The sequence below is a fragment of the Ranitomeya variabilis genome, chromosome 2, assembly GCF_051348905.1.
Source record: "Ranitomeya variabilis isolate aRanVar5 chromosome 2, aRanVar5.hap1, whole genome shotgun sequence".
NCBI lineage: Eukaryota > Metazoa > Chordata > Amphibia > Anura > Dendrobatidae > Ranitomeya > Ranitomeya variabilis.
The window spans coordinates 290,227,623-290,244,525 of record NC_135233.1 but is presented as its reverse complement, the minus strand read 5'-3'; the positions used below and the strand labels follow the sequence as shown (position 1 = coordinate 290,244,525).

At 43.8% G+C, this 16,903-nt stretch overlaps 1 protein-coding gene across 3 annotated transcripts in view; it reads right to left on the bottom strand.

The window, feature by feature from the left end:
• The window catches only part of GRIA3 (glutamate ionotropic receptor AMPA type subunit 3), a 460,685-nt gene that overhangs the window by 68,154 nt on the left and 375,628 nt on the right, over positions 1 to 16,903 (bottom strand). For all 3 annotated transcript variants that reach the window (XR_013221283.1, XM_077285103.1, XM_077285104.1), the window contains exon 8: positions 14,083 to 14,187. Coding sequence is in view for 2 of the 3 variants with exons in the window: in XM_077285103.1 (XP_077141218.1) it covers positions 14,083 to 14,187 (105 nt within the window). In the remaining variant the exon portion in view is untranslated. The remainder of the gene's footprint in view (positions 1 to 14,082; positions 14,188 to 16,903) is intronic.

Genomic DNA, 16,903 nt, shown 5'->3' with positions numbered 1-16,903 from the left:
GCTTCGAAGGCCTAACACAATAAAATGGGCTGGCTGTAGGCACTTTAAAATTGGTTCCAGGGGTACACGGGCAGCAGTGGTCTGGTCAGTGGAGGCCTAGTGGAAGTATGGACCGCAGACAGGCTTCGAAGGCCTAACACAATAAAATGGGCTGGCTGTAGGCACTTTAAAATTGGTTCCAGGGGTACACGGGCAGCAGTGGTCTGGTCAGTGGAGGACTAGTGGAAGTATGGACCGCAGACAGGCTTCGAAGGCCTAACACAATAAAATGGGCTGGCTGTAGGCACTTTAAAATTGGTTCCAGGGGTACACGGGCAGCAGTGGTCTGGTCAGTGGAGGCCTAGTGGAAGGAGGGACCGCAGACAGGCTTCGAAGGCCTAACACAATAAAATGGGCTGGCTGTAGGCACTTTAAAATTGGTTCCAGGGGTACACGGGCAGCAGTGGTCTGGTCAGTGGAGGACTAGTGGAAGGAGGGAGCGCAGAAAGGCTTCAAAGGCCTAAAATAACAAACAATAGGCTCATGGCAGTTTTACAGCGGTTACATGGATACACGGGCAGGCAGCTTGGTGGTCAGTGGAGGAGTAGGGACCGCAGACAGGCTATCAAAGGCCTAAAATAACAAACAATAGGCTCATGGCAGTTTTACAGCGGTTACATGGATACACGGGCAGGCAGCTTGGTGCTGAGTGGAGGAGTAGTGCAAGGAGTGTCTGTCCCAGTACTCCCAAAATATAAATAGATGTTAATGTCTCGCAAAACAACCAAAACAAAAAAAAAGATGGCATACTTAGGTACAGGGGTGGGCTCATCTGCTGTGTTTCTGACATAGTAATTTGGCAGTAACTATTTAATGGTGCCAATATAGGACACAGACACAGACTACTTTAAGTTGCATCATAGATGTCTACAAATTTGTATTGTCAGTGCCAGACATTGAATGATGTCAGCGAATAGACTAAAGATTGGTGGAGCTGTGCGACATAATTTTGCACGTAGTAGAGCCCAGTTTGAGCTGGGGTAGGGGGGAACTCTCTTGAGGCCGGCGGGACCGCCCCAGGGCCACTCATGTTACAACGGTGTGTCTGACGTTGGGTGCGCACCACCACCGCCAGAGACACTACATTGTACTATGAGGGACCCAGTAGCAATGCCGTCAACCAAAAGCGAGCACACCCACCTCTTCAGACAAACAGCAGTCTCACGGGTGCTTGCGCCAAGTCGCGATACCACGGCCCCGTGTGGGGAGTTTGGCCATTTAGGGAGGTGTAAACATGTCGTATGCTGTACAATCTGCAGCAGCAAATTAGACATTAGAAAAGTAATTCACAGGCAAGAGCTTTTCATAGGAAAGCTAGGTGTCGGCCGGGCAAGGTGGGGCAAAAGATTTTGAAATCCAGTTGTGGTTCATTTTAATGAATGTTAGATCGTCAACATTTTGGGTAGCCAGACGAGTCCTTTTTTCGGTTAATATTGACCCTGCAGCACTGAATACTCTTTCTGATAGGACACTTGCTGCCGGGCAAGCAAGCTCCTGCAATGCATATTCTGCCAATTCTGGCCAGGTGTCTAATTTGGAGGCCCAGTAATCAAATGGGAATGACGGTTGAGGGAGAACATCGATAAGGGATGAAAAATAGTTAGTAACCATACTGGACAAATGTTGTCTCCTGTCACTTTCAATTGATGCAGCAGTACCTGTCCTGTCTGCGGTCATAGCAAAATCACTCCACAACCTGGTCAGAAAACCCCTCTGTCCAACGCCACTTCTGATGTGTGCACCCCTAACACTCCTAGTCTGCTGCCCCCTGGAGCTCGTGTGAGAACGATCACGTGCGCTGTGTGCTGGGAATGCCTGAAGCAAACGGTCAACAAGAGTTGATTGTTTGGTTGCTAATATTAGTTCCAAGTTCTCATGTGGCATAATATTTTGCAATTTGCCTTTATAGCGTGGATCAAGGAGGCAGGCCAACCAGTAATCGTCATCGTTCATCATTTTCGTAATGCGTGTGTCCCTTTGTAGGATACGTAAGGCATAATCCGCCATGTGGGCCAAAGTTCCACTTGTCAAATCTCCGGTTGTGATTGGTTGAGGGGCAGTTGCAGGCAAATCTACGTCACTTGTGTCCCTCAAAAAACCAGAACCCGGCCGTGACACGCAACCAATTTCCTGTGCCCCCGTGAAAGTTTCCGCATTAAAAATATACTCATCCCCATCATCCTCCTCGTCCTCCACCTCCTCTTCGCCCGCTACCTCGTCCTGTACACTGCCCTGACCAGACAATGGCTGACTGTCATCAAGGCTTCCCTCTTCCTCTGGTGCAGACGCCTGCTCCTTTATGTGCGTCAAACTTTGCATCAGCAGACGCATTAGGGGGATGCTCATGCTTATTACGGCGTTGTCTGCACTAACCAGCCGTGTGCATTCCTCAAAACACTGAAGGACTTGACACATGTCTTGTATCTTCGACCACTGCACACCTGACAACTCCATGTCTGCCATCCTACTGCCTGCCCGTGTATCCTCCCACAAATAAATAACAGCACGCCTCTGTTCGCACAGTCTCTGAAGCATGTGCAGTGTTGAGTTCCACCTTGTTGCAACGTCTATGATTAGGCGATGCTGGGGAAGGTTCAAAGACCGCTGATAGGTCTGCATACGGCTGGCGTGTACAGGCGAACGTCGGATATGTGAGCAAAGTGCACGCACTTTGAGGAGCAGGTCGGAGAACCCAGGATAAGTTTTCAATAAGCACTGCACCACCAGGTTTAAGGTGTGAGCCAGGCAAGGAATGTGTTTCAGTTGGGAAAGGGAGATGGCAGCCATGAAATTCCTTCCGTTATCACTCACTACCTTGCCTGCCTCAAGATCTACTGTGCCCAGCCACGACTGCGTTTCTTGTTGCAAGAACTCGGACAGAACTTCCGCGGTGTGTCTGTTGTCGCCCAAACACTTCATAGCCAATACAGCCTGCTGACGCTTGGCAGTAGCTGGCCCATAATGGGACAACTGGTGTGCAACAGTGTCATCTGCCGATGGAGTGGTTGGCCGACTGCGTTCTGTGGAAGAGCTGTAGCTTCTGCAGGAGGACGAGGAGGAGGAGGAGGGGGTGCGAACGCCTACAGCCAACTGTTTCCTAGACCGTGGGCTAGGCACAACTGTCCCTAAATTGATGTCGCCTGTGGACCCTGCATCCACCACATTCACCCAGTGTGCCGTGATGGACACATAACGTCCCTGGCCATGCCTACTGGTCCATGCATCTGTAGTCAGGTGCACCTTTGTACTCACAGATTGCCTGAGTGCATGGACGATGCGCTGTTTAACATGCTGGTGCAGGGCTGGGATGGCTTTTCTGGAAAAAAAGTGTCGACTGGGTAGCTCGTATCGTGGTTCAGCGTACTCCATCAGGGCTTTGAAAGCTTCGCTTTCAACTAACCGGTAGGGCATCATCTCTAACGAGATTAGTCTAGCTATGTGGGCGTTAAAACCCTGTGTACGCGGATGCGAGGATAAGTACTTCCTTTTTCTAACCAGAGTCTCATGTAGGGTGAGCTGGACTGGAGAGCTGTAGATCGTGGAACTTTCGGGTGTGCCGGTGGACATGGCAGACTGAGAGACGGTTGGAGACGGTATTGTTTCCGCCGGTGCCCTACATGCAATATTTCCTCCTACAAAACTGGTGATTCCCTGACCCTGACTGCTTTTGGCTGGCAAAGAAACCTGCACAGATACTGCCGGTGGTGCGGAAAATGGTGGCCTTACAGTGACGGAAGGGATGTTGCGTTGCTGACTAGCTTCATTGGCCGAGGGTGCTACAACCTTGAGGGACGTTTGGTAGTTAGTCCAGGCTTGAGAATGCATGGTGGTTAAGTGTCTATGCATGCAACTAGTATTTAGACTTTTCAGATTCTGACCTCTGCTTAAGCTAGTTGAACATTTTTGACAGATGACTTTGCGCTGATCAGTTGGATGTTGTTTAAAAAAATGCCAGACTGCACTCTTCCTAGACTCTGATCCCTTTTCAGGGATTGCAGACTGAGCTTTAACCGGATGGCAACGCTGTGCTCCAACAGGTTTTGGCTTTGACACGCGTTTTGGTCCAGATACGGGCCCGGCAGATGGAACCTGTTGCGATGTTGATGCCTGCTGCGGCCCCTCCTCCACCTCCGCTTCTGAACTACTGCCGCCTGCACCCTGTTCCCCCAATGGCTGCCAATCGGGGTCAATAACTGGGTCATCTATTACCTCCTCTTCGAGCTCGTGTGCAACTTCGTCTGTGTCACTGTGTCGGTCGGTGGTATAGCGTTCGTGGCGGGGCAACATAGTCTCATCAGGGTCTGATTGTGGATCTGTACCCTGAGAGGGCAATGTGGTGGTCTGAGTCAAAGGAGCAGCATAGTACTCTGGCTGTGGCTGTGCATCAGTGCACTCCATGTCAGAATATACTTGTAATGGGCATGGCCTGTTAAATGTTTCACTTTCTAAGCCAGGGACGGTATGTGTAAAGAGCTCCATGGAGTGACCCGTTGTGTCGCCTGCTGCATCCTTCTCTCTTGTTGTAGTTTTTGCTGAGGAGGACAAGGAAGCGACTTGTCCCTGACCGTGAACATCCACAAGCGACGCGCTGCTTTTACATTTACCAGTTTCGGAAGAGGAGGCAAAAGAGCTAGAGGCTGAGTCTGCAATGTAAGCCAAAACTTGCTGTTGCTGCTCCGCCTTTAAAAGCGGTTTTCCTACTCCCAGAAAAGAGAGCGTTCGAGGCCTTGTGTAGCCTGACGACGAAACTGGCTCCACAGCTCCAGACTTAGGTGGAATATTTTTATCCCCACGACCACCTGATGCTCCACTACCACTACCATCATTACCAGCTGACAATGAACGCCCACGACGACCTCTTGCACCAGACTTCCTCATTGTTTTAAAATCTTAACCAAAGTAACTTTATTTGTTGCTATCAAACAACTTACACGGTGAGCTATAACTTCAGTATGATTTCAATATCCCTTAACAGGTTGGTGAGACCACAAGGAAAATCAGGCACAATGTTACACACTCTGTTTTCTGTGGCACAAAATCACAGAGATGACACACACGCAGGACTGTCACTCAAGCACTAATGTCAATATTAATCTCCCACCTAATTTATTTATTTTTTTTTCTCAGGGAGACTTTAGAAACCAAATAATATTAAAAAAAAAAAAAAAAAAGGCTTTCTATGGCCCACAATTAGAGAGAGAGAGGTGGCACAACCAGGAGTCAAGACTGGCGCACAAGCTGAAAGGGCAATATTACTCTCCCACTGTTTTTTATGTTTTTTTTGTTTTTTTCAGGGAGACTTTAGAAACCAAATAATATTAAAAAAACCAAAAAAAAAAAAGGCTTTCTATGGCCCACTGAATGAGAGGGAGAGAGGTGGCACACCCAGGAGTCAAGACTGGCACACAAGCTGAAAGGGCAATATTACTCTCCCACTGTTTTTTTATGTATTTTTTGTTTTTTCAGGGAGACTTTAGAAACCCAATAATATTTAAAAAAAAAAATAAATAGGCTTTCTATGGCCCACTGAATGAGAGGGAGAGAGGTGACACACCCAGGAGTCAAGACTGGCACACAAGCTGAAAGGGCAATATTACTCTCCCACTGTTTTTTTAGGTTTTTTTTTTTTTTTCAGGGAGAATTAGAAACCAAATAATATTAAAAAAAAAAAAAAAATAGGCTTTCTATGGCCCACTGAATGAAAGGGAGAGAGGTGGCACACCCAGGAGTCAAGACTGGCACACAAGCTGAAAGGGCAATATTACTCTCCCACTGTTTTTTTATGTATTTTTTGTTTTTTCAGGGAGACTTTAGAAACCCAATAATATTTTAAAAAAAAAAAAAGGCTTTCTATGGCCCACAATTAGAGAGAGAGAGGTGGCACAACCAGGAGTCAAGACTGGCGCACAAGCTGAAAGGGCAATATTACTCTCCCACTGTTTTTTATGTTTTTTTTGTTTTTTTCAGGGAGACTTTAGAAACCAAATAATATTAAAAAAACCAAAAAAAAAAAAGGCTTTCTATGGCCCACTGAATGAGAGGGAGAGAGGTGGCACACCCAGGAGTCAAGACTGGCACACAAGCTGAAAGGGCAATATTACTCTCCCACTGTTTTTTTATGTATTTTTTGTTTTTTTCAGGGAGACTTTAGAAACCCAATAATATTTAAAAAAAAAAATAAATAGGCTTTCTATGGCCCACTGAATGAGAGGGAGAGAGGTGGCACACCCAGGAGTCAAGACTGGCACACAAGCTGAAAGGGCAATATTACTCTCCCACTGTTTTTTTAGGTTTTTTTTTTTTTTCAGGGAGACTTTAGAAACCAAATAATATTAAAAAAAAAAAAAAAAAAAAAAAAATAGGCTTGCTATAGCCCACTGAATGAGAGATAGCACACACAGCAGTGGCACACAAGCCCTGACTGAGGCCAATATTTTTCTCCCACTGATTGATGTAGTGTTTTTGTGTTGAGGTAGAATTTAGAACACAAATCACGGAAAAAATAAATAGGCTTTCTATGGCCCACTGAATGAAAGGGAGAGAGGTGGCACACCCAGGAGTCAAGACTGGCACACAAGCTGAAAGGGCAATATTACTCTCCCACTGTTTTTTTATGTATTTTTTGTTTTTTCAGGGAGACTTTAGAAACCCAATAATATTTAAAAAAAAAAAAAAGGCTTTCTATGGCCCACAATTAGAGAGAGAGAGGTGGCACAACCAGGAGTCAAGACTGGCGCACAAGCTGAAAGGGCAATATTACTCTCCCACTGTTTTTTATGTTTTTTTTGTTTTTTTCAGGGAGACTTTAGAAACCAAATAATATTAAAAAAACCAAAAAAAAAAAAGGCTTTCTATGGCCCACTGAATGAGAGGGAGAGAGGTGGCACACCCAGGAGTCAAGACTGGCACACAAGCTGAAAGGGCAATATTACTCTCCCACTGTTTTTTTATGTATTTTTTGTTTTTTTCAGGGAGACTTTAGAAACCCAATAATATTTAAAAAAAAAAATAAATAGGCTTTCTATGGCCCACTGAATGAGAGGGAGAGAGGTGGCACACCCAGGAGTCAAGACTGGCACACAAGCTGAAAGGGCAATATTACTCTCCCACTGTTTTTTTAGGTTTTTTTTTTTTTTCAGGGAGACTTTTGAAACCAAATAATATTAAAAAAAAAAAAAAAAAAAAAATATAGGCTTGCTATAGCCCACTGAATGAGAGATAGCGCACACACAGCAGTGGCACACAAGCCCTGACTGAGGCCAATATTTTTCTCCCACTGATTGATGTAGTGTTTCTGTGTTGAGGTAGATTTTAGAACACAAATCACGGAAAAAATAAATAGGCTTTCTATGGCCCACTCAGTGAGAGATGGCACACACAGGGATGGCACTGTAGCAGAAATGCCAATCTTAATCTCCCACAAAAAAAAAACAAAAAAAAAAAAAAAACTGTCCTACAATTACTATCTCCCTGCAGTAATGTAAGCCAGGTATGGCAGGCAGCAATAGGAGTGGACTGATGCACAAATTAAATAAAAAGTGTGGACAAACAAAAAAGATAGCTGTGCAGAAAGGAAGGAACAAGAGGATATGTGCTTTGAAAAAAGCAGTTGGTTTCCACAGTGGCGTACACACAGCAATACAGCTATCACGGAGCCTTCTAGGGCAGCCCAATGAGCTACAGCGCTGAGGGGAAAAAAAAAAAAAAATAGCTTCCACTGTTCCTGCACACCGAAGGTGGTGTTGGACAGTGGAAATCGCTGCAGCACAAGCGGTTTGGTGGTTAGTGGACCCTGCCTAACGCTCTCCCTGCTTCTGATGAAGCGGCAGCAACCTGTCCCTAAGCTCAGATCAGCAGCAGTAAGATGGCGGTCGGCGGGAACGCCCCTTTATAGCCCCTGTGACGCCGCAGACAGCAAGCCAATCACTGCAATGCCCTTCTCTAAGATGGTGGGGACCAGGATCTATGTCATCACGCTGCCCACACTCTGCGTTCACCTTCATTGGCTGAGAAATGGCGCTTTTCGCGTCATTGAAACGCGACTTTGGCGCGAAAGTCGCGTACCGCATGGCCGACAAGCACAGGGGTCGGATCGGGTTTCATGAGACGCCGACTTAGCCAAAAGTCGGCGACTTTTGAAAATGATCGACCCGTTTCGCTCAACCCTAGCGGTTACATCCACAGCTGAGATTGTGCGCTCGAGAGCCACCAACCTACCCTCCAGCTGCTGGATGTACAGCAAGGATTGCTGTTTGTCCTTCATTACTAGCCAGACCCTGGAGCTAGTGTAATGGTAGAGCTAGCGGAACGCACCAAATTATAAGAAAGATGGTATAAGGTGCGTTCGCAGCCCGGGGTCCACCGTGCAGAGATGGAACCTGCTGCTGAGTAATGACGGACTATATGGCGGTACAATGTGGGTACACACACGGGTTAACTTCACCCTGTGTGAAGGAAGCAAACCCTGTTATGTCACAGGGCCGTGGTACCGCACCAAGAGCGCAACCAAGGAGTCTCAGGACTCTATCCCAAGACACAGGGTTAGTGTACGTTCAGACTACTTGTGCTCGACACCGCAACTGGGGTGTCAAAGTAAAAGAAAATATAACTTAAAGCACAAGAGTGTGTGTTGTGCCGCTTTGGCGGACGCCACTAACCACCCAGACTTGGGATAGGAAAGCGCTCTATAAGCGCATGGCGCCACACTGGCAGTTACAGCAATAGATGCTGTATCGTGTGTCTTTATGTTGACAGCTTAGTCGGGTGCTAGACAGCAAGCATCCACCTTTTGCGAACAGTCATACACAAGGGAAGGGATTTTAAAGAACGACTTGCACTCATCAACACACACACACGATTCCAAATACACACTATCGCATGGCTGTGCGGCCATGCAAACCTTTTATAGCTGCAGCAAGAACAGGACCTTCCCAGAAGGACTAATGTGAGTCAGCCACAGAAGAAGAACACCTTCAGGACCTTCCTAAAGGACCAATGGGATTTGCTGCAGTATCTAAGCATGTAACCCTTGATCTCCAATGAGAGATCTTGCCCTGGGCATGCTCAGAAAGGGAAGAGCAGGACTTAGTCCCAAACATGTCTGCTCGCCACTGCCCAATACTGGCTACAATGGCAGAAGCTGGAAAGGCAGCAGTGACCAGTCGTCCAGTATCAGCCTGAGCTAGATGCTGGGACTGACGTTTCTGCTGAGCAGACTCCAATGCGACTGTAGAAGAATGGGAGACTGCAGCGGAGATGGTTCAAGATTCCCCCTGTGCAGAGGCGGGATCTCGACACCTAACATAATTAGCATGTGTCTAAAACCTCGTTCTCAATACCGTAATGATGAATATGTCATGTAATTTAATTAACTGGCTACATAATACATGGTGTTAGGGGTCTAGCTCCCATCTCTGCACAGGGGGAATCTCGGGCCATCTCCGCTGCAGTCTCCCATTCTTCTCCTGCCGCAGTGGAGTCTGCTCAGCGGAGGCATCGGTTCCACCATCTCGCTCAGTCTGACTCTGTACAGAGAGTTACTGCTGCTTTTCCTGCTTCTGCCATTGAAGTCAGTGCTGGGCAGTGGCGAGCAGACGCTTTTCTCCTGCTTTTCTCGTTCTGAGCATGCCCAGAGTAAGATGTCTCAGTGGAGATTGAGGGTCACATGATCAGACACTGCAGCTAAGGTCCTGTAGGTGCTCACGCTCTGTGGCAGCCTCTCATTGGTCCTACCAGGAAGGTCCTGTACGTCAGAGGTGTCAAACTGCATTCCTCAAGGGCCGCCAACAGGTCATGTTTTCAGGATTTCCTTGTATTGCACAGGTGATAATTTAATCACCTGCACAGAATGATTCCAGCGCCATGTGGAATGCTAAGGAAATCCTGAAAACATGACCTGTTGGCGGCCCTCGAGGAATGCAGTTTGACACCTCTGCTGTACGTGCTGCAACTATTTAAGGCTCCAGTGTGGTCTTGTATGAGTGTGTTCAGGGACCCGGCTGAAATAAGCCCCTAGAATGCCGGCACCTCCGGCGAGGAGTTTCTATGCTTGGGTATTCAGGGACCTGGCCAAAATAAGCCCTTAGAATGCTGGCACCTCCGTCAAGGAGTTTCATGTGCATGCATGACCACTGACTGCTCTTGTTTAGGCAGTTAGCCTGTGCCTCTGTGGAGTCTAACAGGGCGCAGTGCTTTGAGTTCACGGCTGCTCTGTGAAGTAACAGAGTTAGCTAACACCGTCATTTAGTTCCGCTATTTGCTAGCAGCAGGTTCTCCTGCACGGTGGACCCCGGGCTGCGAACGCATCTATCATAATAAAATCTATATATTCATTTGGTGCGTTCCGCTAGCCCTAACACATGGTTTGTATTACTTCATATTGCAGTCATCTAAATGTGTACCTACAGTTTGGTCAAACTTTTCTCATATTATAAAGTCTATACAAACATTTTGGCAAGTCTTGGAATGTTTCATAAAAAACAAAAAAACAAAAACAAGACAAAACAAAAAAGCATTGCTCATACTTGTAGATTTCTGATGCTTCAGCCCACCACTCCAGTGGTACGCTCTAGTTTCTGTTCACTTTACTGCAGCTAATCATGTGTCATCTACCCACAGCCAATGATGGGCTGTGGGCCTGTGTCACCTACTGCAGCCAATGATGGTACGTTGTCAGTAGCACAGTAAGCAAGTGATTCCCTTCTGCCCCAAAATCAAACATATCCCTGTAACCTCCTAGTATTTGTCATGTTATTAAATTGGTACAGATAGTTAAACAAGATGAAAATAAGCAAAGTTTCAACTGTCTTGGTTTTTCTACCTGCTGTTAGTTTCTTGCAATGAAAACTTCTGACCACCAGAGTCTGGCCAAGTATAAGCAGCAGTTACATTCCAGAAGCCGATTTAACACACTTAAGATCTCAGTGAACTCTCTCCAGCCCATTGACTTCTATAAAGCAGTCAGTTGCTCACCTTTCTTCCCATTCCTATCAGCTTCTGATCTAGCTCCTATTATCACAATCCTACATAATCACAATCCCTTGGCCCCCATCATTAGCAGTTTACAGAGTAGTTTTCCTGATCAGGGCTCTCACTTTCCTGAGCAGTGTGCTTGTTGAAAGGACCTGTTATCTTTATATGTAAATATTGTGATGAGCTTGAAGTTAAAGCAATCACTGAGAATGCCAATTGCTTAAAAACGTCTAATTTGCCTGAGATAGCATAATAGATTTTTTCAAAACTAAAAGGGCACTTCAAAAGGAATCTGTGAACATTTTTCACCCTGCAGTACTGCTAACACTGATTCAAAGGAGACTGGACGTCATGCTTAGAGATGTTTTTCCATGAACAAATTTCATTTTAATCAATAGATCTTTGAATAATAATATGTTCCACAATTGGATGTGTTTAAATAAAATGTTCCTGTGCTGAGATAATCTTATACATGTACCCATGCTATGTACTTTGAAATGGTTGTGTCTGACCATGCAGGAACATGGTCTGCACAAGCAACATCTCCTGACCAAGGGAGGATGCAAAAGAGAATATACAGCCATTACATCTGGGGATCGCAGCTGATTCTTTGAGTTAAAACATTGCTTAAAAACAGGGAGGGAAATGTTTTGCCTCACAGAAAGAATCAGCTGTGATCTCCTGCTGTCCTGACTGTATTCTCTCTTTTGCTTTCTCCCCTGCCCAGGAGCTGTGGTATGATCAGACCAAGTTCCTGCACAGTCAGACACAGCCATTACACATTCCACAGCAGGGGTACATTTATAAGATTATCTCAGCACGGGAACATTTCTCTTAACACATCAAAGGATAAAACTTACTTTTATTCCAAGATCTATTAATTTAAATGTACCTTGTTGGGGAGAAAACTCCTTTAAACATAACTTTCTGGACTGTTTTGGTTACATACAGAAGAAATTAACTGGTTTTCTGATTCTGGTGTGCTTTATTCCTGTAAGTGTGTCAAAGGTAGATGCGATCAAGGTCCAGGAGGACTGAAACTTTAGACATCTTGAAAAGAACGGTTCCCTTAAAAATGTAATGCTAACAGATCATTAAAGAATTTTCTTTTCTCTGCAAGTAAAGAGTGCCATTGTACATCGTACATTCCTGTTGAGATAGCTATTAGTGATGAGCGAGTGTGCTCGTTACTCAAGATTTCCGAGCATGCTCGAGTGTTCTCCGAGTATTTTGGGCATGCTCGTAGATTATTTGTGTTCCCGCAGCTGCATGATTTGCGGCTGTTAGACAGCCTGAATACATGTGGGGATTCTCTAACAAACAGGTAATCCCTGCATGTGTTCAGGCTGTCTAGCAGCCGCAAATCATGCAGCTGCAGAGACACAAACATAATTTCTGAGCACACCCAAAATACTAAACACCTGAGCATGATCGGAAAACCCGAGTAATGAGCACACTCACTCATCACTATTAGCTATCCTAGCACTGAACACCACCATTCACCCGGCGTCCCAACCATAGCCATTCTACTACTCCCTGCATACTTGTATGATTAAATCACATTATTTCATAAACTTATTTTAAACTTGGCAACAACGTCAGAATAATGTGGTTATAAAGAAATAAAGCAAAGCATAGGTTCTGTAATCTAAAACAGATTCCCCCTACTCATAATAACCAAATTTAAACATTGCATATGTAGCAAACACTGCAAAGTACACAAAAATAATAATAATAACTTGGTCTTTTTAAGGTCTTTGCTTGATAAAAAAATATTTTTTTTTAATTCTCAATCTACACGTTTCTCAATCAAGTTTATTGAAGCTACATGAAAGATGTGACGTACAATAAATGCTGAACAGCACTACCGCACTACTACTATTTTATTGTAATTTTTTTATCTGGAACAGTTTTATTCAATCAAGGCTATGTTCACACGTTGCGGTTTTGCAGCTTTTTTTATGCAAATTTTGTTCTGCGTTTTACAGTGCCAGCAATGTCTATGAGATTTCAGAAATCTCATGCACTCACATTTTATTTTTCTGACTGATTTGGGGTTATGACGCATTTTTTTTAAAACTGCAGGATGTCACTTATTTCAGGGTTTTTTCACCTATAGGAAATAATGGATAAGTGCAAAAAATGTAGCCAAAATGCAGCAAAATAACGCTGGTGTCAGTTTTTGTTGCATCGTGATTTTTTTTTGGGGGGGCACCAAACTTTATCAGCATGCACGAGAGACAACAAAAACACAGCAAAAATGCTTTTTCTTTAAGCTACTTCGAGCAGGTTTTGCCTGTATTAGAATAAAAACCCACAACATAAACACAACGTATGAACATAGTCTTAATGTGCAGCTTATATTGCTATTCTTGATGTGCAATAATGAAAACTTCATTGTATTAGTTCTCATATGTAACAACATTTCTTCCTCTGACTACCTGCATTTTTCTTTTCACAATGTAGCAATAATATTATTTTAGAATTAAAGGAGCTGTTCCACAAAAAACCTATTGTGTAGATAGGAGATATATAAATATTTGGCACGCAATCACCCCTTTAAATTATCAGCACCATGACCATCTGAGGAATAAAACCGGCTCTCTAAACCTGCTTTCCCCTAGTGATAAGCTGTTATCAAACAACAAAAATGTTTTCCGCCATACATTTCTCCTGCAACAGATACATTTTCTTCCATGAAGGTCATTCAAATGGATGACCATCCAGGAAAATCCAGTTTCACACATTCATAAGACATGGACAGTGCTTGTTTGGATCTCCCACCTGGATCGCTAGATCTCCTGAGTCCTGACCTAAAATAACTGCTAAATATATACCCGAGAAGCTCAGGTGAGGAGACGGACAGGTCTTCCACGGTGCGGTTCACATACATGTGTGAAACTAGCCTAATACAAAGATGGGCTGTGTCCACAACACTTGGATCAGCAGATGCCATAGCTAGAAGACAGGTCCAGAGTAAGTGACTTCTTTTATGAAGGACAGAAGGAAAATGACCCTAATGTGAGGCAACCACCTTTAAATCAATTATTCATAAATGGTAAAGACTATTACCTTTCGGGGTTTAGTAGCCGTCATCTCATATACATCAATGGTGTAGTTAGTTCTTCTTCCATAAGTATCAAATTGGATATTGCCAGTCATCCCTTGAACTTGCACCTAAAACAGTTCATAAACATATACGATAAAACAGCTATGTATACAGCAGTGCATATATATATATATATATATATATATATATATATATATATATATATATATATGTATATATATTACCAAGGATATATTTGTATGTATTTTAGATATTTTTGAATATATAAAGATTGTATTAAAGCCTAAAACTTTGTGCATTTGGACTCCTGGGATCTGATTTCAAGGTCTATTAGGCTTGACAATATTTTATAATAGCATCCTATATTTGCTTTATGATCCATTAATTGTTTATATGATTATATACTACAAGGTGAAGCATAGATAATCAGTGTAGCGTGAAATTAAAGTGACTCCCTAGGCTGCTTGCTTTTGCAGACCAGAATGCAAATCATCACACTGTTGACTTTTTCAATGCGTCTTAATACTGTATCCTTCAGTATGTCACAACATGGTATATATTTCCACAGGATCCTGTCATATTGCTTGCAAAATACATGACTGTAGCTGAGAATTGTATGCCAAGCGATGAAAAATAACATCTCCCTTCAATATGGATTTTACTTCCTTGCTACTGGTTACTGTAATGTGATTTTTTTCTACATTAATCAAAGCTGTAAGTAATAGTCAATCTAATATGATGACCACATTTTCAACGAAGAAAAAAGAGGACATTTTATTTTTGATGATGCTGAATTTACTGCTCGTTGTTTAGGAGGTAAAAATCAAACTACAGCTTCTAAGCTACTTATTAATACATACAAAGATGCTTTCCACTCAATGCAATACATATTTAAAGGGAAGCTGTCAGAAACATTTAGCACCCCAACCCATTAATATGATAAGGTAGAACTTTGAAGTCCCTTCATGACCCCAAAGCACTTCTTTAGTAGAGAAAAATCGCATTTTGAAGTTATGCCTGTAGGTGCATTGGGGCTGGACGTGAGGCTGCTGGGAGAAAATGAACCTATTTCCTCTAGATCAGTGCTTCCGAAACTTCAGTCCTCGTGGCCCCCGACAGATCATAATTTCAGGATCTCCTTAGTATTGCACAGGGGATACAATTATTATCAATGCAGCAGAAATTGGCCCAGGTTCTACGGAGTTTTGGAAACACTGCTCTAGAGGATCGCTGGCTTTCAGTCATGGGCGCGAAGAGAGCGGCTCCAGTCACTACTCACAGCACTGCTAACTACACTGTGAGCAGCAGCTGTAAGCACATCCTGGCACTTTGACTGACCGCTTGCTCTGATCAGATGCATGTCATTTAAAGTCCTGGGGCGTGCTTATAGCCACCGCTCTAAGTATAGTGAGAGTTCACTGTAGCTACTCTATGCCCGCTTCTGTGACTGAAAGCTGGTGGCTCCCAAGATGAAATAAGTTCATTTTCTCTTGGTAGCCACACTTTATGGACATTCTGTCTTGGTTGTAATAGATATTAGTGCTCAATCAATGATTTCCTAGTCAGAAGTCTATTGGAGGAGACTGAGAACAGAGGGCACAAACAGAGCAGGAGTCAGAAACAATGATAAAATGAGAAACAAGTTGTATTTTAGGCTACCTGTAGGCATTCACAGGTAGTGCTCATGGATTACAGCTCTGCTCAGTGGAGTTGAGCTACAATTCAGTAAAGCACCAAACAGTGAGAAAAATGAATTACAGGGAGGCATCACATATACTGACTTATATGTCATTTTTTAACTCATTTTTTAACTTTTTCCTACACGCAACCTCCGATCCTCACAAGATCTCCTTCTCTACTCCCCTCTTATCTCCTCTTCCCACAATCGTATACAAGATTTCTCTCGCGTATCACCCCTACTCTGGAACCCTCTACCACAACACATCAGACTCTCGCCCACCATCGAAACCTTCAAAAAGAACCTGAAGACCTACCTCTTCCGACAAGCCTACAACCTGCAGTAACCACCGATCGACCAAACCACTGCATGACCAGCTCTACCCTCACCTACTGTATCCTCACCCATCCCTTGTAGATTGTGAGCCTTCGCGGGCAGGGTCCTCTCTCCTCCTGTACCAGTTATGACTTGTAGTGTTCAAGATTATTGTACTTGTTTTTATTATGTATACCCCTCCTCACTTGTAAAGCGCCATGGAATAAATGGCGCTATAACAATAAATAATAATAATAATAATAATAATAATAACTCATACCTGGATTTTGTCTATAGTAGAAAATCCTCTTTAAAGGAAATGATTACACATCTGTGCATCTTAATCCAGACTGGCTGCAGATCTCCTGATATAAACTCAGTCCAAACCTCATTGGCATATATGAGGCTGAAAAATTTGGGTCAGGAGATCTGTGGCTGGTCCAGGCATTATAATGCAAATATGGATTGTGAAACCAGCCTAACATTAAATTACTATTAACGGCATCTAAGCCTAGTAATCAGTTTTATAAAGTGCATATCATTTCTGTGGAAACATATAGGGTTCATTCAGACTTTCATTTCTTGCGCACAAGTGCTGTCCCTGTTTTTCATAGATAGCACCCATATCCATACTAGTGAATGAGACTGATCACATATTTATGATTTTTCGTGGACTGAGCAGTCCATCATGGATCCAACTGTATGGTTAAAATCGGTAATGCAAGTCTATGGATCTGTGAAAAAATCGGACAGCACTTGGATGTCATCCACATCCATTTATCATGGAGCGCTTGATACGAAAAGATAAACTTTTATTTTTGGTCTCTCGC